Source organism: Gossypium hirsutum, chromosome D07, assembly GCF_007990345.1.
Source record: "Gossypium hirsutum isolate 1008001.06 chromosome D07, Gossypium_hirsutum_v2.1, whole genome shotgun sequence".
NCBI lineage: Eukaryota > Viridiplantae > Streptophyta > Magnoliopsida > Malvales > Malvaceae > Gossypium > Gossypium hirsutum.
The window spans coordinates 57,591,130-57,618,192 of NC_053443.1; the positions used below are offsets into that span (position 1 = coordinate 57,591,130).

The 27,063-nt window shown below is 32.0% G+C and overlaps 1 protein-coding gene across 1 annotated transcript; it reads right to left on the minus strand.

The window, feature by feature from the left end:
* Positions 1 to 12,517: 12,517 nt before the first annotated feature.
* On the minus strand, positions 12,518 to 15,654 carry LOC107958572 (formate dehydrogenase, mitochondrial). The gene is made up of 6 exons (XM_016894382.2): positions 15,330 to 15,654; positions 14,415 to 14,586; positions 13,801 to 14,341; positions 13,585 to 13,709; positions 12,985 to 13,097; positions 12,518 to 12,909 (listed from the first exon to the last, which is right to left on the minus strand). Exons 1-6 carry the CDS (start codon positions 15,411 to 15,413, stop codon positions 12,796 to 12,798), a joined length of 1,149 nt encoding a protein of 382 aa, XP_016749871.1. The 5' UTR covers positions 15,414 to 15,654; the 3' UTR covers positions 12,518 to 12,795.
* Between the last annotated feature and the right edge of the window lie 11,409 nt (positions 15,655 to 27,063).

The window sequence follows — 27,063 nt, forward strand, 5'->3', positions numbered from 1 at the left end:
CATTATCTAATAACTGCGCTTGATCAAGCTGAGCTTTGCAAAAGATCACCAAGTCATCAGCAAAGAACAAATGTGAGACTGTATGGCCTATAAAGGAAAGACGAATTGATTCCCATTTACCAATATTCATTTCAACTCGAATAATATGCCCCAACCATTCCATTTAGAGCACAAAGAGATAAGGCAATAAAGGACATCCCTAATGGATTCCTCTAACTGGTTTAAACTTCTGAGTAGGCACACCATTCCAAAGAATTTGCATAGAAGAGGAAGATATAGTTGAAATAATCACTTCTCGTAAAAAAAAAGGATCCTAGCCGCCTTCAAAGAAGCACTTATAAAATCTCAGCTAACTGTGTTATATGCTTTCTTTAAATCCAACTTAATAGCCATCCAGTTTCTCCCCTTTCGATTGCACCGCATAGAATGACTGACTTCTTGCGCTAAGATAAGGTTGTCAGATATGTTTCGACCAGCTATGAATCTAGCTTGTTCCTGAAAGATCAGTTTAGGAAAAATCACCTTAAACCGATTTGCAATCACTTTTATCACCAACTTATAAAGAATAGAGCACACACTAATGGGCTAAAATTAACTAAAATCCTCGGGACTCTTTTTTTTTTGAGGATAAGAATAATCAACGTATTATTTAAATCCTGCTCAATCGGCCTTTCAGCAAAGACATCTTTATCTTTAACCCACTGACACACATCATTACCAAGGGTATCTCACTGACTTTGGAAGAAATGCACATGATAACCATCATTTCTAGGAGCTTTCAATGGCGCCGTGTTTGAATAATGCCCTCTTGATCTCCTCATTTTTGATAGTAGCCTCCAAAAAAGTAATCTCCAATGGAGTAAGATAAGGAAAACCAAAATTAGGAATGTTCCTCAAGACAAAAGGAGCCTCACCATAAAGCCTTTTAAAAAATTCCACCGCCTTAGATTGCAAGATATCTTGATCAAAACACCATTCCCCATTGTCGATACGTAAGGTTGTAATTTGGTTGAATTTTCTTCTCTTGATCGTATAACTGTAAAAAAATTTCGTGTTTCGATCCCCCAATTAAAGCCAGTCACATCGAGCCTTTTGTCTTCAAAGCAAATCTTCATGGTCAAGTACGTTTTCCAACTCATCCTGATCTTCCATATATTTTTTAGCTAAATGACTAGAGGTAGAGTGATCTAAGGCCTTTTGAATATTGTTGAACGATCTTATGAGATGCCGCTTGCGAGTACCCAAAAAGCCATATACCTTCCTATTACAAACTTTAATAGATGAAGTAAAATTATTTAAGGAATCAACCATATTACCCGCAAAGTTTCACTTCTCTCTAACAAAAGGTGGGGAAATTATTATGCTGCGTCTATCTTGCTAAAAATCTTAAAGGTCTTCCTTTGGGCATTCTAAGGTCTAGACTTGTAGACAGTAAAAGAGGTCAATGGTCACACTTAATACGAGTGAGATGATGGACTAAAAACTACAGAAAAGTTGACATCCATGCGTCATTCGCTAAAGCCTGATCTAATCTGACAAAAGTACCACCTCGTTGCCAAGTGTAAGAAGGTCCGCTATACCCCAAATCTTGCAACTTACAAGAGTCAACAAAATTACCAAATAAATCACAATGCTTACCTACGGTAAATGGACTTTTCTTATCCGCAGGTGACAAAATGGCATTGAAATCACTCATAATTAACCAAGGAATAGGTTGAATTGGGGTTGCAGATTTTAACCTCTCCCAAAGAAGCTTTCATTTTGACCTATCTGGGCTGCCATACACAATTGAAATAAGAAAAGAATTATTTGGAGTAAGATTATCAACACGAAGAAGAATAAATTAGGGATGATTTCGAAGGATTTGTATCTAAACAAAATCTTTCCACCCCACACAGATACCACCTAAAAAACCAACGACTTTAACCCGATAAGAGTAATTAAAGCCCAATTGCTCAATAATAAAATTAGTCTGTTTACCGCTCACTCTCAGTTCCACCAAGCAAACAATATCTTATTTGTGTTTCGCATTATATTTCCAAAAAGCTCGAATAAAATTCCTGCTAGCACACCCTTAACAATTCCATGTAAAAAATTTTATATTTGGCTCCATAAAAAATTTAAAATAAATTAAGTTAAAACTAAGAAAAATAAAGTAAAACAAACCCCAAATATCAAAAATAAAATTCATAAGAAGCAATAAAACGTGAGTTCTAGCCTTACTATCCTGGGAGATTATCTCCTTCTTACTGTTCATCAGTTCTGGTAAGGACTCCAGACACAATTTTGGCTTTGGAGAAAGCCGAAATGCTCTCTGTTAGTTGCTCCATAGATTCCTTCAGCGAAACACGTTGAGTTCTAGAGGTTTTGAAGCGAGTATTACTACCATGATGAATTTTATTAAATTTTTTTTGTAATTATTCTGCCTCTCTTTCTAATCCCCTTTCCCGAACCGAAAAACCCCACCTGATTCGAAGCCAAAGTATTCTTTAAAGAATGAGCACTATTTTTGTTACTGGTATTTTTACTTTCAAGAAAGACCACTGCCGAATGTTTGCCAGAGTCGAGGCTTCCCACTTCCACCGCCACTTCGTCTTTGTCACCCACATCTATGGTCAGGGCTGAGTAATAGGCTAAAGACCCACTTTAGACATGAAGGGCCACCATGGTGCTAGTATCGCTTTGCATTCCTACCACCGCTAGGGTTTGACTGCTACTACCAACAACAACAGAACTTTGCTGGGCCACTAATTCCTTACCAAGCTGATCCAACAGACCCTGGACCATTTATAATTTCTTTCCCTTTAGATCGCCGAGAATCAGACAAATCCCCATTATAAACTTCTTTGTTCAAATCTCTATTGTTTAGGATTCTAAAATGGGATCCTTCCTTCTTCCTCTCTTGATTTCCCAAGGATTTCTGCACATTATCTCTGAATTTCCTCCTTGATTTCCTTTTTACAATCATCCACGGCCCGCAATTCTCGTCCTTCTTCACTAATTCGTCCATGACCATATTTTGATTTTTCGGTATCGTTTCAAGCGAGTCAATTTTCTTTTCAACAAAGGGACCATAATTTCTAAAGGTACAAAAGTTTTCCACATGATCATACCTCCCACAGTGAAAGCAAATTGTAGATAGAGATTCATACTCCACCTTTTGTGATTGATCATTGATCAAGATTTGGGAAACCAATGGCTTTTCCAAATTAACATAAACCGCCATTCTCACAAAGTATCCCCTCGCCCTACTATCGGTGTTCATATCTAACTTGACCACTTTTCCAACCAGTTCCCCTATCTCTGTAAGAATTTTATGATTGTACAAGTAACCAGGTAAGCTAGGAAATCTAATCCACGCTGCAAATTCAAAAACACGGGTGGACAAAATTGAAAATCTCCCATTTTCTCTTCTATTTAACCTCGAAACCCCCACCCGTTTATCAATTTTTTTTTCATTTTTCTTTGTTTCAATTTTTTTTTCTCCTCTTGCCCTCTATTTTCGGCAGCAGAGCACCCCATGCGGTGGTCGAAAATTCATAATTTTTTAAACCCTTCTTTTTATTTATTTATTTATTTCGAAAACAGAGAACTAAAACAACATTCCTTTTTTTTTCTTTTATTTTGATTCTTCAGATCTGAGAAACCCAGATCTCATGAACTTGGGTTCTCACGGCTAGGTTTTCAACTACTGGTGACATTCATCAAACCATGTTTTCGAAAAGAAGAAAAGGAAGAGAGTAGGAAAGAACTGGAAAAAAATTTAAAAGCGCTTTTTCTTTTTTATATTTTCAGGAAAAGGGGTTATGGGCATCCTCGGGGTCGATCATCGAAGCTAAAATGGTTGATAAGGGGTCGAGATATTAGAGTAGACAGTAGGCGTGGCTGATGTAGGCTGGTTTATTTTCAAGAAGATATTTTTAAATTCAGAAATAAATTAAATGCCCAATTAAAATTTATTTTTACCAAATTAATATTTAAATATTAATTTTTAACTAAAAATGTTATAAAATTTATTATTAAAAAATTATAAATTTTATAAAATAATCAAATTGGAAAAACTTTGAGAGGCAAGCACAAATTTGTCTTTCTATTTTCGTTACATTATAATATCAAAATAAAAGGTTTTAAAATTCAAAGGGACTTAAAAGAAATTTTACATATTTAGGAGGACGAGGCCCAGTCAGCCCCCTAAAATCGCCTCTATCGAAGACCCCTTGTGTGCTCAAAACTAGATTGGCATTAAAATTGGACTTTAACCTATAGTTGGGTTTTAACGAATAAAACGAATTGAGCCTGAATTAACCTTGGGCTTCACAATTTAAAATGGGCTTGAATTTGAAAATTGGCCTAACTTTTGGGCTTTTGGAAAAACAATTTTAAAATTAATTTGAGCCTTAAAATGATTCAGGTTTCAAATTTAATGGGCTTTAATTTAAACAATCTTTTTAGGCCCAAGCCTCAATTATTAAAAACAATTTTTATTTTTGTTTTTTTAAATGATTTATTTCTTATTTCCAGAACAAAGCAACGAAAAAAAAATCAATTGAGTTTTCGCACTGAATTTATAGTCAATTGAATCTTCGCTGTGAATTAAGTTTTTTTATTAACGTCTTTTTGATCACGTTGACTGTTAAAATCAATTCACAGACCAATCATGGTAGTTTCTAATTTAATCTTATATTTTTCTCATAAAAATCATAAAAAATAATAAAAAGATTATAATAATCATAAAATGATAAAAAATATTAAATATTACATATTAAAAATATAAAAAGTAAAAATTTGTATAAACTTATAAAAATTATAAAATTTAATAAAATATTAAAACTTTCAATAAATTTATAAAAAAATATAAAAAAATTCATAAAAACTTATAAATATTTTAAAGCTTATGAATAATTATAAAGCTTATAAAAATTTTAATAAGAGGGCTCAACTAGAGGAGTTTAATTGATTTTTTCGATTAATGAGTGTTTAATTGAATGCTAATTTAGTGCAATGGCTCAATTTATTTTTTCGTTTTTTTCTTAAAAGCCTTTTGTACCTATAAGTTTTTTTTTTATAGGTGTTGAGTACACGAAAAATGATATTTTTATGTCTAAATAGTAAATAAATAGCAATATATGTATTAAGATCGACCCCATAGAAGCTGAGATATTTAAAATTGTTGTTCGGTTCAATCATGTTGCACGTCTACGTAGCTATCATGCCAACAACGTGTGACAATCTGTGCAAAAATAAAAAAAAGGAGAATTTAAATTTGATAAAAATAAAAATAATAAAGATAAATTGAAATAACAATAAAAACAAACATAAATTAAATTAAATTAAATTAAATAAACCTATATGATGAAATTTCAGCGTCAGTCTCGATTTTACTTCGGTTTCAAACCGATCTTTGATAACAAGTCTTTTTTTTTTCAACCGATAAACCAGTTATAGTGATCGAGGATGCCTCAGACTACCAACCCTTCGATGTATAAATTATTTGCGGGAACACCCAACAATTAACAGTTACCGAACGAACAACCATGAAACACATTTCCATAATTTAGCTCTCCAATAACCTTGTGAACTAGAAGGGCTCAACTTGAACAAAAGTTTAGATCCGATTGCTATTTCCCTTAATGGATCCAACCAACTACTTAATTGGACATGCCAATGTATTCTTCGGCAGAATGAATACAACAGACGATCGGTTCGGGACTTTCAATTGTAAACCTATCAACATCGAATCGATGAGCTCATTTTGACTTGATGTCAATACAACTTTGTGAGACGACGGTATCTATCTCCAAAACCGAAGAAACAACAAATATCGAAATGAGTATATTTAAGTGAAAGTTCAAATCTCACGGCTCTACCTGATTATTTATCTACCTAAAGCTAGATCAAGAAAATAAAATAAAAAAGGGACTTTTATTAAAAATAAAACTACAAAAGAACAATGGTGGCTGTAATGCGCACTGTACACCTCCCCCTCCGCTAATTCTATTTAATATAATTAATAAAACCCTAACTAAATGGGGTGGCTGTGCTAATGTCCTTTTCCATTTATATAATAATAAACTCCATTTAATAAATGTTAAAATAAATTAGAGAAGTTTAAAAATACAAAAATCTTAATAAAAATAATAAAATAATTTAAAATCTTTGTCTTCTATGCCAAGTCTTTCGCACAATCAGCATATTCACTCGTTTCCCAACACATTGAATATATATATTTTAGATTTCATATAAAAAAAATAAAAGATAAAATACACTAAAAATAATATTTGTTATTTTATAAAAATAATGAGTTTCTGTTAATTTCAGACTTTGAGCTAAAATATAATTAATGAGCAACACTAACTCAATCAAACTTTAAAATAATAATATAAATACTTGAATATTTATTTAAATAAGAAAAAAAGAAATTGGGATTATATGAGGGAGGTACTATCTAGGGTTGAAACAACAAAGATAGGCTGGCCTCCTTGTTGAGGCATAATTAAAGAAGGGATCCTGATTTTATTTATAATTTTTTAATAGTCAAAATTATGAAAAAAATATTAAAAAGAAAGATTCGAGTTAAGTTAAGATCGAGTTGCGTATGATATTAATAATATATAATTGCTTAAGTTTGGTCATATTAAAATTATGGATCTCAAATTTTAACTTAACTTATTATATTTACAAATAATTAACTCAAACATTAAGAATCGGTTATCACCATTTTACTCAAATCAAACCTTAGGCATTGAAACGTGGGTGTTACAAAAAGAAATTAGCTATTTGCAAGGACTAAAGGAGAAGAAAATTTTCTTTTGTTTTCCGACTCCGGTTGGTTGAACCTAAAGTTTTTGAAAACTTTCTTCTGTTTCCAACGCTGAAGCTTCAAGGTTTTTCACCAAATTCTTTTTTTTTAATGTTTATATTTTTTTTTGCGATAAAAGGGTTATGATTTGGAGAAAAAAAAAAGGAAGTCGTGATTCACTTTGAATGACCTGTTAATTTTTTGTACCATAAGTGTAGTATTTCAACATATTTGTTGAATTATTGAAAAATTGATTATTCATAGAAATATACATCTTCATTGTCTCTATGTTGGTATGTTAAACTAATAGAAGTTGCATAGCAAAGATGGTTTCGTATACGGAAGGTATGTAACACCCCAAACTTTTGGTACAGTAAATGTTATTTATCCATGAATGGAAATGGTATAAATTTTGAAGAATTGCAATGAGTTTATTTAAATAATTTCTATTAAATGAATTAATCTAGTAAAGATAAACATGAATTTGAGATTTCAGAAACAATGATTAAATTTAAGAATTGGAGAAAGTATGAAGACAAAGTGCAAATTGACTATACAATGAAAAAGGAGGTTTAATAATAATTATTTTGTATAAAAGAGAATTAAATAAAAGTGAAAAGTACAAAGATTAAAATGTAATTTTCCGTTATGGTAGTAAATTGAATATGAGGATTATGAAAGAGGTATTTTGGAACTTTCACAAGAGACTATATTTTGGGATTTTAAAATGGAAGAGTGTTGGGTTGGGGATGAATCATAACCATTAGATTTGATTTAAAAATAATGATGAAATGTGGACCTTGGATTGGGAATGAATAAAGGACAGAAAAGATGAGAAAATTTCCCTTCTACTTCCCAAGACATTCAAGCTAAGCTAGGGAGAATAGGAGGAAACTGTCAAGAACTACTTGAAAAATATTACTTCCCAAGACATTCAAGCTAAGCTAGGGAGAATAGGAGGAAACTGTCAAGAACTACTTGAAAAATATTAATTAATAGAAGCATAGAGGAAGGTCGTATTCATAGAAATTGGTAATAACTTTATGAAATAAAAACTAAGATTAAATTAAATTTAAATTTAAATTGAAAACTCAAATTTAAGAAAGCAATAATTAAAAGTTTTTTTAGAAAAATTGATGAGAAAAAGTTGTTGGGCAACCAATCTCTTCTTACTTGTTTAGTAACTCGTTTGAAATTACTTTCCTAACCGATAAATAGCCCTGTAACTCAACACCCAAGATTTAACTTATCAACAACATTAAGAATGAGAGAGACCTAGTTCTAACCAACAAAGTCAGCTTAGTGGGGTTCATTGAAGCTAGATTACACATCCACACCACATAAACGTAAACTACAACAAAAACGAGTTATGAAGTTCGTCACCAGTATTAGAATATATTAAACAATTACGAATTTTTCTAATTGACAAGGCGGCCATTTTGAGCTATCAAACATCGTTCGAATATTTAATAAACTTGAATAGTTGTAATTAAAACAGAATATGCATGAATACCAAATAACAAAGAAGAATTTAAGGACAAATAAGTCTCATGAATTTATTAAATTAAACTTCGATAAAACCTTTGACTAGAAAAGAGGAGTTTAGCAAGCCATAAAATTGAAAGTACGCAAAGTAAACAAAAATAGCTATTCGGTCTCTAAACGACAAAAAAGTCTTAACTATTTGACCAAAATGATAAATTGGAAGTTAAAACAAGGCGAATCAACGTTAGGGCGCTTGGGCTTTGGTGCTAAGGTGTTGAGTGGTGTGGGGGAATCAACATAGGTACTTCTCTTCTCGTGCCAAGGCACTGGTTGAGGTTGGAACGTGACTACTCGCGCGCAAGGAAACTAGATTGCTGTGTTGGGGCTTCAAATTGCTCGTTTTCAGTTGCGCTTTGCGTTAGCTCTTCGTCTAATATTCCAATGGTCTCAAAACTCAGGCCTCAAACTTCCATGCACCTACTTTAAGTTCAAAAATACCTAAATTAAATTCAATTATTTAAAAATGCATAAAATGAATTTTCCCAAGGATCATGAAAAATGCTAAATGTTTGGGTATAAAATATGTGCACTTATCACACCCCCACACTAGTAAGTTGTTGTACACCACATATATACAAGGGTGTAACATCCATATATACAAGGGTGTAACATATATAGTCATATTTGATGTCCATCAATTGTCTAATCAAGTGACTATAAAAGCACACATTTTTTCACCCGTCACAATGGACATTATCAATTATTTTCTGACTATGATCAAAATCATGTCCATCACCTAAACGGGTCAAATATCATTCATATTGTTATTTTCATACTCACGAGATCTTTGATTCATGGCTTCTAATGTAAATTTCAAAATTTACTACATCTCAAAATTTTATAGAACCACGAGATTTTAGATCATATCCAAGCCATATATAAAAAAAACCACATGCACAATTGTAAATATGCACAATATGATCTTAATTTCAAATATATGATCACCACATTATATATTTTTACTAGAAAATTTTATGCCAGAATAACGGTTTTATTATAGAAGCCAATACTTTCCACTATTCTACATTGACTAGAAATTTTAACCATGACTTATTTCATTTCTAGTAAAAAACACTTCTAGTCCAAACTTTATAACATAGAATAAAGAAAATGTGCAATCATCTACAAACTTTTATTTTTAGCAATGAAAATGATGCCTCATCAATATCATCCAAATGCTAGTTACTAATATTATGATTTAAATAAACAAATAAATGCATATATCAAATTAAATATATATCATAAAAAAGAAAGAATACTTTTGTACTAAAAATTTCACTCACAAATTGAATGGAATAAATTAAAATTTAATTCTCCAAACTTATTGACATCACTTTTCGATTTAAACTTTTTGGTTTCAAGAGATCATTTCAACCCAACATTTTGAAAGTAACTATTGGATTCAATAACACAAATTATTGGCTTAGAAAGGTTTTTCAGTATGGTCATAATGTTTCTATCGGGTAGAAACTTATTTAACTAATGTTTGAACCATGTCATCACCATTCAAAACAAAAATATTGTTTCGGTCCATCAATAGATCATTTCTCAACCATTTGTTTTCATTCCATCCGTGTATTCCATCCATCTTTTTTCTTTCTTTCTTTGTTTCTTGCATGATATATAATATATAATTTTATACCAACCATAATCATGCATCTTAAAAGTCATGCATACAATAAACTAACATTTGATTTTTGTTGTCAAGTAATTGATGCATGAGGCACTCACATCTTTTGCATAATGCAATTCAATAAACACATAACAATTGAAATCTAATTCATGCAATGAGAGTAAAATAATAAATTTAACATACCTTTTCTTGTGATAAAATTTTCTTCTAAATCAAAATTTGGCAAGGTCACTGACCTTGATGTAACCACATTTGCTGATATCCATCCTCATAGTACCATGTGTATAGTGGCATGCGAATGTGTACTGAATAGACAATCCTTCGTTAATTTCTCATAAATTACATGTGGGGGATAAAATGAATTTATGAGAAATTGATAAAGACTTCAAGATATGCATCAATATTACTTTTTTTTAAGGTTCTATTCGCCCTCACCTATATTATGGTGTGCAAATGAGTTACTAGCAAATGAACCTTGATGATATAATGAAGACCAATGATTGTCTACATTTTTCACTAACGAAAACAGTCCACTGAGTACTGAGTATAGCAAGGATATCAATTTCTATAAAGAATTCTACAGTAATTCTTTATACAATAATTTAGAAATAAAAAATATGGTGGGAGAACAGAAAGAAACATTGTTTCTATGTTTTTTAGTGTGTCATACAAATAAAATTTTACTCCTTTTTATAGTAGCTCTCATGTCTCTTCATAGGAACACAACTATCTAAATGAATATTCACATCTTTTAACAATAAACATAATTATTCAGTAGATGTATCCTTGAATAATCATGATCGTTGTTAATAATAAAGTGATATAATTTTGGAATTTAAGGTACATAATTCATCACCATGAAATGTGATAACTCTTGGTTAATAACCAAGTGATATAACTTTTTGTTACTTATAACTTTTCATTTGCAATTACCGGAACACTACATATATTGAAAATGTTCCAACATAAGCAACACACATAATCCTAGAAGGACTCTTATCATTGCTTACATGCTTGCTTGGGTAGCAAGATATCTTTTCACATATGTGCTGGTCTATTTTGACTCTTGTTGGGTCACTTTAAGGCCCACATATGTATTTCAAATTATTAATTAATTTTGGTTAAGAAATTGTAATTAATTACCCAATTAAATAATTTACGCAAGCCCTACTTGAATCTCGTTAGAGTTATGATGGCTTCATCGCATTAAAATGCATGTGTAACTTCATTTAATTAATTTATTTCATTCCAAATAATTAGATAGCATCTATTACTTTATTGGGTAAATTTGTTGAACCATTTCTCCCTGTTCAATTATTTACTATTTCATGCAAATATTAATGTCAAATACAATTCGTTGAAGAGTTGTGTTGAGTTAATGGAAGAGCATATTGAACATATAGAATCAGGACCTAAATAATTTGTAATTAAGTTCTAACTCTTTATCTATTAATCACAAATTATTTAGTATCGAGGCCATTCCATTAAAGTACCATGACTGAACTCCTTATCATATATCATTATAAAAGTTATTGATTTGAAGTTTTAGTCTAATGATCTTATCATATATATTAATCAATACTATATTTCATATCGATTTTCTCTTTCTTTCGTCGCCCAAAATATGCCTTTGATTAAAGGAGTAATGAGTAATAGAGAATAATTTATGATTACGTTTATTAAAAGGGTTGTTTTTGTTTCTTTCGTTAAACTAAAATTTTAGAAGATTTTTTTGTAAACTTTCAGTCCGAGTTTTTAGACTCTATAAATAGGATTAAAAGTTGACAAATGTCTTATAAATATTAAAATATAAACATTTAAAAAATACTAATTAATTTTTTAAATTATTTATAAAATAACAAAATACATTTTTACTAACCCAAATTTTAAATTATTATTTATTTGAATAAATATTTAAGAAGCCATTTGTTGGGAACCTAGAAACAACAATTAGGATGACACTATGTGGGGACTACATCTCATTTGATTTAAAACTAAGCATAAGGATGAAATTGATAAAATTAATAAATATTAAAGTTTAAAAAAATATTTTTTTATAATTACCACATTAATATAGTTAGCAGCAAAATTGGAAAACAAAAAGATTTTTAAGTATAGAAAATAAAATATAAAAATTAAAATTTAAAACATATTTAAACTACTTTACAACACACAACACACAATTCATTACTGTTGCCGTTCGACGTAATGAAGCACGTGAAGTTCCGCCTTTTTTATTTTATTGACTTTTTATGTCGAGTCATGGGACAATACCTCACCAATGGCAGTGGGAAGCATAATCACTATTTAGGGCCTCAACTTCATAATTATTTTCGTATTAAGACTTAAACTTGATAATTTTTTCATATTAAAACCTGAATTTGATAGTTTTCAAGGATTAACTTGTAAAAAAAAATTTAACCCCCAGTATAAAAACAATTGTCAAATTCAGAGCTTAACTTGAATAAAAGAAGTTCAAACCTCAATGTAAAAACCATTTAACCCACGTTTTAACTTATATATCCTATTTCGGATATTCGTATTTCAAAGTTTTCACAAAAAATTATTATTATGAAGATACTTGAAGAAAAACGAAAAGGTACATAGAGGCCCTCCTTCATGGGATGACAACCACCACTCATAAAAAGATGAACCATCAAAAGCTGAACTCATTACAACGTAACATCAAGTTCAAAGCACAATATAGATGGCACATTATTTGCAACATACTAAACATCACATTATTTCAATAGTAGCTACGTTTAACTACCAACCGAACACATTTGGACTCTCTTTCATGGACGAAGAAACCACGAAATCATCGGTATTGAGGAGCGAGCTCACCTGCTTTGACAATGTAGTTCTGTTCAGGAAAGTCTTCACCTTTGAAGTACCTCTCAAGCATATCCTTGACTCCGGCAGCGTATCGCAACTGCACGAGTTCCATTTCATCTTAGTTGTTGGCAAAAAGAAAGAATGTTAAGTCGGTAAACGAAACGTAACATACCTGCGCATCAATGGTGGTACCAGAAATATGAGGAGTCATAGCTTGATTTGGCATGTAACGCCATGGATGGTCCTTCGGAGCAGGTTGCGGGTACCAAACATCTCCACTGTAACCTGTAAAATCAGGGGCAACATAAAGTCCGACTTGTTCTCACAATTTTGCAGTTTGGAACTGTAGCAATCAAGAATGTATAGATTACTTGGATTTGGGGATAAATATCGAATATCGGTAAGTCAGATATAGGTATGTTCAATATTTTCTAAAATTTTCCATATTTTAGAGGATTGTACCATTATACCCATCTGTATGTGTATATTACAAGAGTGTTAAATACGTGTACTCATGCAAAATGAAGAGCCGGATATCGTAGCTTGTTCATTAAGCTACTTACCATCCAAGGAACATATTCTAATTCATAGAAGGAAAAAGGGAAGGCATTTTACAGCCAACATGTAGATTTGGCCTTATATTGCTAGGATTCGAGTGAGAGTGTCGGATATGAACATGTGCTTGAAACGGATATGTTTAATTTCTCTTAAATTTTTTCTTGTACTTGGAAGCCAATTAGAACAAGTTGACTTCCAAAATATTCGAATATACCTGCAATGTGTCCACTTGAACAAGCATCAGCAACAGCTTGAGTATCCATGATCGCTCCTCGAGCATTGTTAACAATCAGGACTCCCTTCTTCATCTTCGCGATCCGATCTTTGTCAAACATCCCTCTATCATACAGATATGATCAAGTTTAATGTAAAATTTGAGCAACATCAAAAGACAGTAACCATTGTTGTTTTTCAAGTAATGAAACGAGACCTTGTCTTCTCAGTTAGAGGCATATTTATGACAATAATGTCACATTTTGGAAGCATTGCATCAAGATCCTCCTCGAATTTAGCTCCGGTCTGTTTCTCCAATTCTGGATCTATCTTGACTCGATCATGATATAGGAGATTACAGTTGAATGGTTTCAATCGCTGGAGTAAGAGCTTGCCGATACGGCCAGCACCTATAGTTCCAACTGTCTTCCCTTCGAGATCATAAGCTCTATAAGCAATGCCTGCAACATTCCAATCTCCAGTAATAACTTGATGATAACCAGGTACGAAATTCCGAACAAGAATAAGAATCCTCATTAGCTCGTCCTCAGCAACCGAGACGACATTGCTCCCAGTAACTTCAGCAACAGTCAAACCAGCTTCTGCAGCTGCCTTAAGATCAACATGATCGGAGCCAATCCCTGCTGTGAGAAGCAGTTGCAAGTTTTTGGCTTTCTTGATCCTCTCAGCCGTAACGTAAGCCGGGTGGAATGGGGTCGATATGAGCACATGGAGATCAGGGATATGCTTTTCAAGTTCTGCAATATGGACACGAGTGATCATGGAGGCATCAACATTGGCAAAAAAGACAGTAGGGGTTGTTATACTTACCGCAGTCCGGTCCTTCTTTGTCGTCGGTAACAATATACTGATGCCCCTGTGATTCCAGCCATGGGCGCAACCCCAAGGCTCCCTCCACACAACCAACAAAGTTGGGATTCTTCGTAAAGTACTCGTTGGCCTTGTAAAACACCCCAACAATCTTTTTGCTCCCTGGAGAAGCCTGTTAACAAATGTTACCATACATCAATACTTGAACCACTAGACTCAAAAACAAATTTGCAGGCCAAACAACATGAAATTTGAATCATTCCTTCGGGTTCATTCTTTTTTCACTTGTTATCTCGATGTGAGCATTGAATACTGAGTATTTCCACAAGGGATTCTTCCAAATCCATGTCATGAACATGTGTACAACATTGATAAAGATTCTCATCTCATAATATATGCCAGTAAAATAGGTAAAAGTATCATGGAGGCCCCTACACTAAGAGTCAGATTGCATTTGACCTCTTTAAGTCAGAAAATAGGCAAATTAGTCCTCGTACATTAAACTAGTTTAAAGAGTAAATTAATTTTTTTTGTTAAAAATTTCATCAATTTCCCATTTTTACAAGGGAATCTTCCAAATCCAAGTTATGAACATGTGTACATACATACATCTAAAGAAGAGTATGATCGGTGTAACAAATTTCTTGAATTCACTGAAAAAGAAGTATTAAGTACAGAGAGCTATTTTAAAACTAGTGACAGTGGCACACTATCCAACACAAATGCATGCAAAGGAAGTAGCTAAGCCCTTTCATTATTTTCGATGATCACAATTCCCAATCCCCAAATTCAAAACCATCAACTTCACTTAAATTATTTGATAATTTAACAAAAATTGGGAAATCTATAATTGGAATGATCTTCACAACAAAAAACCCAAACCCAATTTCAACTAAAAATCATGGATTAGCTTACATGGAGTTGTCTGGTAAGAAGAGAGGATGACCCAGAATTGGCAATTGCTTTGATAGCAGAATTAGCAACTTGTTTCATAGCCATATCTGAAGAACACTTTCAAACTGACACTCAATTTTTTCTTTGAGTTGATGAAGAGATGATGAAAAATTGATCTGTTTTTGATGGGTTTTTATAGGCAAAAAAAAAGGTCAATTGCCCAATTTCGAAAACCCAAAGAAGGCACATTGCAGGTTGGCTTTTGCTTTCTGTTCTATGATTTGTTGACTTTTAGTACGTGGCGAATTTTAGTTTGTTCTTATCAAGCAAGCAGCCATTAAAATTTGAAAGAGAACTTGGGATCATAATACCGGAAATTAATACTGGTTGAATGAATTTTTAATATTTTTTTATTTTTATAATTTATAATGATTTATTTAATTGAATCAAACATATCGATAAAACTGATAAATCAGTGGTCTGACTAATTTGACTACAGATCCGATTATGAAAACTTTGCATTTAAGATTTCAAAATTTAATTGAGTTTTATTTTCTCTCAATTTGTTTTAAGATAAAATATTGAATTATTTTAGCTTGTTATATTTAGGGGTGTTCAAACGGTCGGTTCGGTTATTAATCGAACTGAACTAGCATTAATTGAACTGTATAATCTTTTAACCGTTAACCGAAGCGAAATTTATATATTTTTGTCATTTGGCTAAAATAAGTATAAAACATATAAAAAAATACATCTGAATTAACTGAAATTTTATGTCTTGAAACACCACATAATTAAAAACATTACATAAGTCTTGAAAGTAACACATAATATTAATTATTAAGTTCGGTTAATTATCCGATTTCGAACTGAATTAACTGATAGCCGAAATTCTAAAAAACCATAGACCGACCTCTAACTAAACTAAGTTCAGCCACTGACCGATTAACAAAATTAGATCGATTTGGTCAGTTAATTCGGTTTTAACCGAAATTTGAACACCCCTAATTATATTAGGATTTACTATTTATTAAAAATTAGTTAAACTTGGTTATCTGCATTCACGTTCTAGTTTAACTAGGATTGAATTTTTTTTTTATTTCAACCAAAAAAACCTTTTAATAAATATATTTTATTATATATATTTGGGTAAACTATACTGATGGTCTCTAGATTATTAGTAATTTTACGTTTTAATCACTTAACTTTAAAAAGTTACAAAATAGTCATTGAACTGTTTGAAAGTTTTCATTAAGTTATTAAGTTGTTAAGTTTTTTTTTTAAAATCCAGCTAGCAAGTTTCAATTAACTATTCGACGATCAGTTCAGTAGATCAATACTCATCAACAAGTAGAAGAACATAACATAGATTCAAATCGATTTGACGGTCAATACTGGCGGTCGAAGAAGAAAGCCATCTGCATTTTAATTCACGGATTTGTAACGTTCAAAGCTATTTCACGAAAAAAATTGAATTGTAGAAGAGAAGAGAAATGAGAATTTTCAATCAGTGTAAGTAATGCGAACAAAGAAAGTCATATAATAATAATTTTAACATCCCAATAACTTAAATGAAAATTTTTGAAAAATTTAATAATTTTTTAATAATTTTTTAAAATTTAATAATTTAATGGTGAGCATGTGATAATATGATATAGATTGACAAATATCTAATTTCAAAATGTTGGGTCAAATAAAGAAAAAAGAAAGTAATTATTGTGTCAAACAGGGGAAAAAGTGGTATTATTGGAGGAAGTAGCTATCTGGGGAAGGTATGTAAAAGTATTCCGCCTCCGAATAACTCTTATCTCCGTTACCAAACAGTATAAGTCTTTATCCCGTTTGTTTTCTTGTCTGCAAGTTACCAGCTCAGTGTAAGTTCACTCTAATGTGTAGGCGGCCATTTTTGGGCGCTAAACGTTGAAATTAGTCCTAACATTTTAGGGTTCTCGGGTTAAACTTTTCAAAATGGTTATATAAGATTTTAATCTTTATAAAAATGTTCAAATAAAAAAGTTTTACACACTTATGGTTAAATAAAATATTACTTGAAAATAATAAAAACATAAATTAAGACCTGATATACGGTATTTGAGCACTTTCAAGAAATTTTGGTCCTTATTTGAGCACTTTGAAAGGTTTAGTTTTTATTTGAATACTTTTATAAAGGTTAAGTACTTATATGAATATTTTGAAAAAATTGACTCTTGTAATAACCAATTTTTACCCGGCCCGTACCAGATAAACAAATAAATGAAAACAATCCATAGAGTCCAAATTACAAGCAGGCCTACATTGGCCAAATTGAAATAAAGCCGAGGCCAAATCTAGTGGCCCAAAACAATGACAGAAACCCTAGGGTTTCTGGGGAGAACTAGCGTCGCAGCCACCTAGTCCGAATCTTGGCGCGATCTTCACCTGCAAACACAAGAAAGGAAAGAAAATCAAGGATTTTGAAATCAAATCAAACAAATCATGCAGATTTCTTTCTTTTATATTTCATATTTTTTACTATTTCGGCTATAAAAAAGGCCATCGAAAACTGTAATAAGGATCCGATTGGAAAATCAATAACAGAGGTAGCAAATATTTTTCACAGCAAACACAAAAAAACACCATTAGAGGATTAATCGGGAAATACAAAGGTTGATACTTTTATTTTCGTTTTTTATGTTTTTTTTACTTAATGCAATAAAACAGAATAAATGGTAAAAGACTTATCTTTGCCCGCTTCTGAAACGCTGTTAGGGTGGTCGAGGTTCGTCTCCGAGGATAGACAATCGAAAACCGAAGGGTTTCCTAGGCTTTTGAGGTCTTTTTGTTGATACTTTGACGGATTTGGACCCAGATTTGGGCTTAGAGGAGTCTAAAGAGCCCAGTAGGGTATTTTCCCCTTTCCGGCCACCGCGAACGGTGGTGCCGGCGTCGAAGATCGGCGGCCGGTGCGGTGGCCGATGATCGGGCCCTGGCTGGTGATCGGGCCCTGGCCGGACTAATTGAAGAAGGAGAGAGTTTTTTGTGGTTTTTTTTTAAAAGAAGAATGAAAAATGAATTATTTTTTGTAACTTTTTGGGTTAAATAGCCTAGTGAAACGACGCCATTTCACTAGGCCTCCCCAGGCGTCAAAATGGAGTCGTTTTGGGGAGACCGACCCGACTCCGACTCGATCGGCTTAGGATCCGCGTGTTTTTGAGCGGAGGGATAAATTGCGCTTTTATCCCTCCGCCTTTTTAATGTTTTATAATTAGGTTTTTTTTTATTTTTTTAATTCACCCTTTAATTTATTTTTAATTTCAATTTAGCCTTATTGGAACGACGCCGTTTTAGAGGAGAAGGGAAAATTTCCCTTCCAGCCCCTCTATGTAATTCATGTGTTCGATTTAGTCCTTTTGGCTATATTTATTTGCGGATTTACCCCAAAATTTTGAATTCCAGTTAAATTTAGTTTTTTTTTATTATTTTATTATTAATTAATTCTAATAATGTGATTATTATTTTTTCATTTATTTATTTTTTTCCTTTTTTTCCTAACAAATATTCTTTTATATTAAAACATGTGTATATCTACGTTTTTTTTTGTATTTTCGAAAATGCTTAAATACCTATTTATTTTAACATGTATTTTATAATTGATATGTATATACATATTTTCCTACTTTTCTCTATTTTCACAAATGCATTATGTATTTTGTTTATATAAATCTTTTATAATCTAATTTTTATATATAAATTCATGTGTATTCTTCATAGTTTAATGTGTATATTATGTACCTTTTATTTTATTTTTTTTGCTATTTATTTGTGTTTTCATTTGTATTATTTTGCTCGTTTATGTGATACTTTGCATGTCATTGTTTATTTTTTTATGTATGTTAGTTTCATTTATTTATATGTTTACATTATTTCTATGTCATTGTAATATTTATTATTGCATTGTATATTTAATGTAGCATCACATCATTTTTTTACTCGATTTCAAACTTTTCAAAATTGAGATAATGCTTGTATTTAGGATTTTCAAGGAAATTGAGCCTTAACGTATTGGGTTCCGATTTTCTTCGTTAAATCTAACAATCGAGCATTTCTCTTTAATCAAAAAATAAGAACTCATTATTGGGAATTCAACACGTTGTGTCCTAACGTATTGGATGTGACGCATTGATTTCTCGAAATGAAGATTTTTTCTAAAAAATAATAAAGGAAATATTCCGAGTTTGGGATTTTGGAGGAATTGTGCCCTAACGTATTGGGCCGCGATTTCTTAAATATTGAATAAATGGATATTCTTTTAAATTTTTATTACACGAGTATTCTGGCCTAATTCATTTTTGAGGAAATTAGAATGTCGTGCTCTAACGCATTGGGTGTGGCATTTTCTTTCTCAGAAGTGATAAAGGTCTTAATACGTAACGTTTTTAAGTTTTTGCTAAGGATTATATTTTTCAAATTTTTGACATTAAGACATTAATTAATTAACTAGGTACCAATTTTTGGGCGTAATGAGGGTGCTAATCCTTCCTCATACGTAACCGACTCCCAGACCCGTTTTTTTTTAAATTCGTAGACCAATGTCGTTTTTAGGTGACCCAATCACACATTAATAAAAGATTGGTGGCGACTCCCAATTTTTTCAATTTTAATCGACAACTAATTTTTGTTTTTTTCCAAAAATAAAAATGGTTTCGACAGCTCTTATGTGAGTAACTCTAAAAAATTGAGCGAACTTTGTTTTTGGGAGGGGGGTTGAGGGGGTGCAATGTAGGCGAAGATGTTGAAGCCTCGTGGAATGTAGTGAGTAGGTTTTTTTTCTTCGTATTTTTCATGTTGTTTTGCGATTTATATTTAGGGTTAATCCTCTTAACAATGTTATCTCTTAAGTTGGAACTTAATTTTCTAAAAAAAAAATTAATTTCATAGTAAAACACAATAAAGAAAAATGTTAAGTGTCAGCAGTAGACTTTTTAATATATGTTTCCATAAATTTTCATATCAAACAAAATTTATAATTGAATATTTGGCTAAAAGAAAAAGTAAATGCATTTTTGGATAAAGTATAGTAAAGGTCTAATGTGATATCAAAATTTATAATGAGATATCTATATTTTTAAGGTGAAACCGAAATTTCTAACAGTTACCGACATTTTAACCCGGTACCAAAATTTCTAAAGTGTGTTTGGTTGAGAAATTTGAAGGAGGAATTTTGTTTGTGACAAAATTTTCAAAATTTAAAAAATGAATTTATTTGTTTGAGTAAAAATAATCGAAAATTCAAAATTTATGATAAATTTCAAGAAAGTATTTGAGTAGCTCAATTTCCTTTGGCAAACTTCACTTAAAAGAGATGGTTTTTTAAAATTCCTCTTAATTCTATTTTATTTAATACACATGGTTTGACTATAAAATAAAAACTTAACTTTAAAAATTATTTTTATTTAATTTTAATATATACTTTAAATCTTATTTTATTAAAAATATTTATAAATTTTTTTACAAAGATAACTACATTTATTGAATTTTTTATATTATTTATTTTTAATGTATTGTTTTTCTATTATAATTATTCTTTTATTTGTAAAATCCCAATAACTTAATTATTTCTAAAACAATTATTTATCCAAATAAAACAATCATCACTTCGAGCATTTTGAATTGATAAATTCTAGAATGTTAACATTTTTAAAATCTCATTAATTTTAAAATTATTTATCTAAACACACTCTAAGAGCATCTCGTTGGATATTTTGGTATACTAAAATTTTAACTAAATACCAAACTCTAAGATTATCATGTTAGATTTTTTGGTATTGTGTTATAAAAAGCATATAAAAATTAAAAAAATATATAAATAAATTTATATTAAAAATTTATGATTTTTTTACATTTCATTTTCCCTTTTTTTTTTAAGAAAAAAAAGCCTAAGCTTTTACTTTTCTTCTCAAAACCACCATCACCTCACCACTCTGTCGACAATGGAACACACCAAAATGTTCCATTTTCTTCCTTCTACCAATCTATCACATTGGATTTCTCAAAAAAGCTTTAAATGCTATGAAATCAAAAATATCTTAGATTTGATCTGTGCTGCCGACTATCAAATACACTAAAAAATCTAGCCACTGTTTCTCTTCACCCTGGTTTCGATTCTCACAATTCAGATTTCAATATGGAGCCTTAATGCTCTTAGAATCAGGTCCATGTTTGAGGTCCCGACATTAATTCTATTTTATTTTGAAAACTTTACAATTTGATCCTCAGGTTGGGAAGCCTGCATACTGTTTTCAATGTCGCGACACCAAACCCTGGAAGTCGCGACACTAGCCTGGGAAGTTTTGAAAACGTTGCAGTTTATTCCTTACTCGACCCCGAGATAGTACTGAGCTTTTGTAAGCTCGTATATAGGTCGTAAATGATCATATATCGTGTTTTAAGAATGTAATACTCATATCTAAGTGTTTAATAATGGAATTTGAATATAGTTGATCGTAGTTTCTCCAACAATGAATGTGGCATCCCATAGCTCAGACCCGGTGATCGGGTTGAGTATAGGGTGTTACATTTCAGGACCTTCATTTTTTTCCCTAAAATTGTCTTTAGCTTCAACCTACTCTGTCTGATGATGATAGTGTCTACTGCCAAGGGAGACTTTGTGTACCCAATGACGATGAGTTGAAGTGAGACATCCTTCATGAAGTACATAATAGTTTGTATGTGGCGCACTCTAGAAGCACTAAGATGTACAATTATTTGAAGCCTTATTATTGGTGGTTTAACATGAAAAAAGAAATAATTGAGATTTTAACTAAATGTTTAACTTGTCAGCAAGTGAAGGCAATATATCAAGTACCTGGTGGAAAAAATTCGGTTTGAAAACGGTTTTATTGCACAACGAAAAATAAAAAATTTGAAAACCGACTCGATTTGTGATATTTATAGAAATAAACCCTAGACAGAAATTGTACATGTGTTTTCGAATAGATAGATCCTTGTCGTTCTATTCTTATACCATTAACTGTTCTAATAGTGAGCTCGAACTAATTGAATCAAAACACAGAACTAGAAATTCTTTTCTTTTATGTGGAAAGAAAAATTCTCTTCTCAAATACAAAACTAACAGAACCGTTATTCTGAAAAATACATTTAATTCCAAGAGAACAAAGGTCTCTATTTTTGGGCAGAATGACAATATCTTAAATTTTTGTTAATAGCCCTATTAATATCATCTATTTATCGGAAGAGAAGGTATAACCCTTGTTGAATTGTACAAATTTATTTCAACTAGAAAAAAAATTCCTACTTAGAGTAGGATTAGGGTGGACGACATCCCCTAGTATTCCTGCTAGAGTTGCCGCCCCTTCATATTCCATGAAGGGATTTTGGGTATCTCTTACATTGTGTAACACCCTTAACCCTTATCTGTCACCAGAATAGGGTTACAGAGCATTACCGAACTTTACAAATTAAATACAGACATTTCACAACCTTTGTTACACATATTAATAATCAATCATATAACACTCATACTGTCCCTTAGATGGACCCTCGAGGCCTAATATTCACCTTAGAAGTGAATCGGGACTAAACCGAGTACTCAGGGAATTTTTTCCAAAATATCAAAAAAAAATTTAGAAGCACGGGATACACGCCCGTGTGGCCGGCCATGTGGCTCACACGGCCAGGAGACACCTCCGTGTCTTAAGTTGTGTGGGCATTTGATATGAGGCACATGGTCGTATCTCAGCTCTTGTCCTTACCCGTGTAACTCTCTGACTTGGGTTACACGACCAAGTCACACGCCCGTGTGCCAGGCCATGTGGGTAACTAATTTATGAAATTAAGGTGCAGGTGTCACACAGCCAAACTACACGCCCATGTGCCAGGCTGTGTGTAGACCTGTCCATGGGCCGGGCCCAGAAAAAATTTTTGGCCCGACTCTTAGGCCCGGGCCCGGCCTGGCCCGAAATATGGGCCTAAAATTTTGCCCGGGCCCGGCCTGAGAAAAAAATAATAAGCTCGAGCCCGGCCCGGCCTTGCCCGATTTTTAATAAACACAAAAAATATATTTTAAAAATAAAAAAATAAAAAATATATTTTTAAAGTATTTTAAAATTAAAAATAAAAAATAAAAAAATATATTTATTATATTCGGGCCAGGCCGGGCCGGGCTCGGGCCAAAAAAGTTGAGCCCGAGCCCGGCCCGTTTTTTAAACGGGCCTTATTTTTTTGCCCAAGCCTATATTTCGAGCCTATATTTTTACCCGAATCCTCCCATATTTTGGGCGGGCCGTCGGGCCGGGCCGGGCTGCCCGGCCCATGGACAGGTCTAACTGTGTGTCACACACGGCTGAGACACACGCCAGTGTCTCTGGCTGTGTGGACAAAAATAAGCCATTTTAAAGCCATTTTCTCACCCATTTTGGCATTAATCTGCAGTCAACATTCACATACAACAATATATCTCAACCAAGCAATCAATACAAGTTAAAACGTGTTCTCAACATGACATAACATCACAAATATTCCAATTACTTATACTTACCTATTTAACTCATTTCATTGATTTATCAAATTCTACTACTAATTACATACATACAAACATTTAAGATTCACAACCACAATTCAAACTATTTCATTGCCAAACCAACCCTATACATGCCATATAAACCAAAATTTACATTGCAAAAACTACCGAATTAAATTGGATAGTATAACTTGATGTGTTGATCCAATCTTCCGACTATACGTTAATCTACAAGAACATTAAACAACACGAGTAAGCTTAATGAAGCGTAGTAAGTTCAATAGGTTAAACATTGATCTTACCGAATTTAATATAATATAATAAATTAAATTGTAAATAAATCATACATTTTTCCCTGTCAAATACAATATAATCAATAAACACACTTCCTTTGGATCAATATCAATAATAATCTATAAATCTTTAAATTCAATCACATAAGTCTATTACCATTTCTTACTGAATCGAAGAACGGCTTACGGATATGAGTACATCGTTCTTTTTGTGCCATAGTCCAACTATGGTCTTATACATGCATTGCCATAGCCCTGCCATGGTCTTACATTTGTAGTGTCATAACCCAGTTATAGTCTTATCATCAGAATGCTATAGCCTAGCTATGGTCTTACGCATGTATCTATACTGCAATGGTCCAACCATGGTCTTACGTTTAAGGTGTCATAACCCAGTTATGGTCTTTTCATTAAAATGTCATGGCCCAGCTATGGTCTTACATTTAAACATTGCCATAGTCCAACCATGGTCTTATCCGTCAATTCATTCTTTGCCACGGAACGATCATACTCAATCCTGCGTTTTACTTATTTTAAACATTCAATTCAATTTTCATACTTTTACAATAATCTTAATTTCAATAACAAAATATGAATAAATATATTATACCATTCCTAAATTAACAAATAATCAAGAAAGTTTAACCATATGAACTTACCTGGGCTGGATTGTAAAATTGGTAATAGTTTAGAGACTAATCGGCTAATTTCCCTTTTTCTCGTTGATCTACGAGCTCTTGATGTGAAGTAAAAATATAAAAACCAGCTTAAGAAGCTCTCTAATGACTGTTTTTGGCTGAGAATTGAAGAAGAATTGCCTAGAAATCTTTAGGTTTCTTTTTATTTAAGCTTAATTTCACAAAATTTACAATTTTGTCCTTAAATCACCTAATTCCAAGATTTTTTTCTGCTTATGCCACCTCAACCATTCTTTGGGTGTCTAATTGCCCTTTTAGTCCTCATTTATTTACCATTTATGCTATTTAATCATTTTAGCAAGTTTTACACCTTTTTCAATTTAGTTTTTTTTAATTAATTAACTATCGAAACGATAAAATTTTCTAATGAAACTTTAATACCACCTTAATGACACTCCGTAAATATTTATAAAAATATTTACGGCTCGATTTATAAAATTGAGGTCTCGATACCCCATTTTCAAAACCAATTAACCTAATAATTCCTTCTAAACTCAAATCACTATTTCACAAATCTTTCTAAAATCACATTTAACTCGTAAATACTAAATAATAAAATTTACGAGCTTACTCATCGAAATTGGTGACTTCAAATCATAATTTTTGTTACCATTGAAAATTCAGGCTGTTACATATCGAGTCCAATTATGAGTACTTTTTAGACTTTTCGACCCAATACTTTGTAATTTGATCTAACTCGATTCTGTTTTTCTATTTCCCAAAATAAACTTTAATATTTATATTCTATTAAATAATTTTCTCATCCCAATTTTATTCCCTGTAAAATTATGATAATTTTACCCTGGTAAAATTTTCGAGAAAATATATTTAATATTTCACCATTCAACTTGTTCACTATGATTGAATAGTTTATTTTTATTTTCGGGCCTTAAAATAGCTCAAAAACATAAACTCATTATTCTTTCAATCATTTTTGAGTAATCCATGTTCATTTGCAAATGAATCATTTCTCGTTTTCATTTCCATTTTTGAGAAAACCACATTCATTTCCAAATGATTCTATTTGATTGAATAAATCATGTTATCCATAATCTCAATCTCGATTGAATATATCATGTGAAGAACACGACTGATTCGAGAGAGAAAATAGATATGAGTAATCGTTGATTGAATATTAAATATGGAATCGAGTCATAAATCTCTTGATTAGAATAAAGAATTAAATCGAATGCAAAAGAAAATAAACTAAAATACTTTAATTAAATAAATAAACTCTTGAATCAAAACTAATTTCAAGAGGAAAAACAAAAGCGTTATGAAAAACCGAAAGAAAAATAATATAATTCTACTCCTAAACTACTAAGGTTTTTGAAGGCGTTTAGGACGACTTAGTTACATCAAACCCTTAATTTCTTATTTATAGAGGTGTTGGTAGCCCAAATTAGGTCTTCGGGACGTCCTAGGTCTTCGTATAAAGTTGATTGTGCGAACGAAAATAACTTTGAATTACTTGGATAGGACGTCGACTTGTGTCGCGCCACACCTTTTGTATGGCATGACACGACACCCAATTTTAGCCTTGTGTCATTCGTTTGGTGCTTTGCGATCTCGGGAAGCTTGTGCATCACCCGTCCCTTACTTCCACGTCAATTGGACCTTTATAGCTTCATCATACACACTTAATTAAACACATTAGGACAATCTAAGGCTCGTGTCAGTATACTGGGTCACAACACTTACAAAATGTGTTAAAAACACTTATTTTTATTAACTTTTAATCCTAGAGCCTAAATACCAAAAACGAAATATAAACTCCTAAATTGCCTAGAAAACAAGCTCCTTAAGTATGGAATTGACCCGAATTAACCACTACATTTGACGGCAAGTCACCTAATGGACCATTTCAATGATAACCTCTTCAGTAATTACTTTGCCAGTGACAGCTTATCAAAACAACAAACTTATACATACAACCATACATGCATCTATAAATCGTCACCTTGCATGCTTCAATACAAACATCCCATAAAAATTCAACTCCTCATTAACAACAAAACATGAAATCGAACATACCACAACAACACAATACTGATATACATAAAACAAACACTGAGGATGTGAGTTCAGAAACTCACCAACAAAATACCTGGGGTTGACATAACTAACACCCGCTTAGCCTTCCCTTTATCACTCGGGCCTTCTCCTTCTATGTTAGCTAAGCATAACAACCATATAAAAATCAAAACGAAGACATACATATGTAAGAAAACTTTAATTCAAATGCA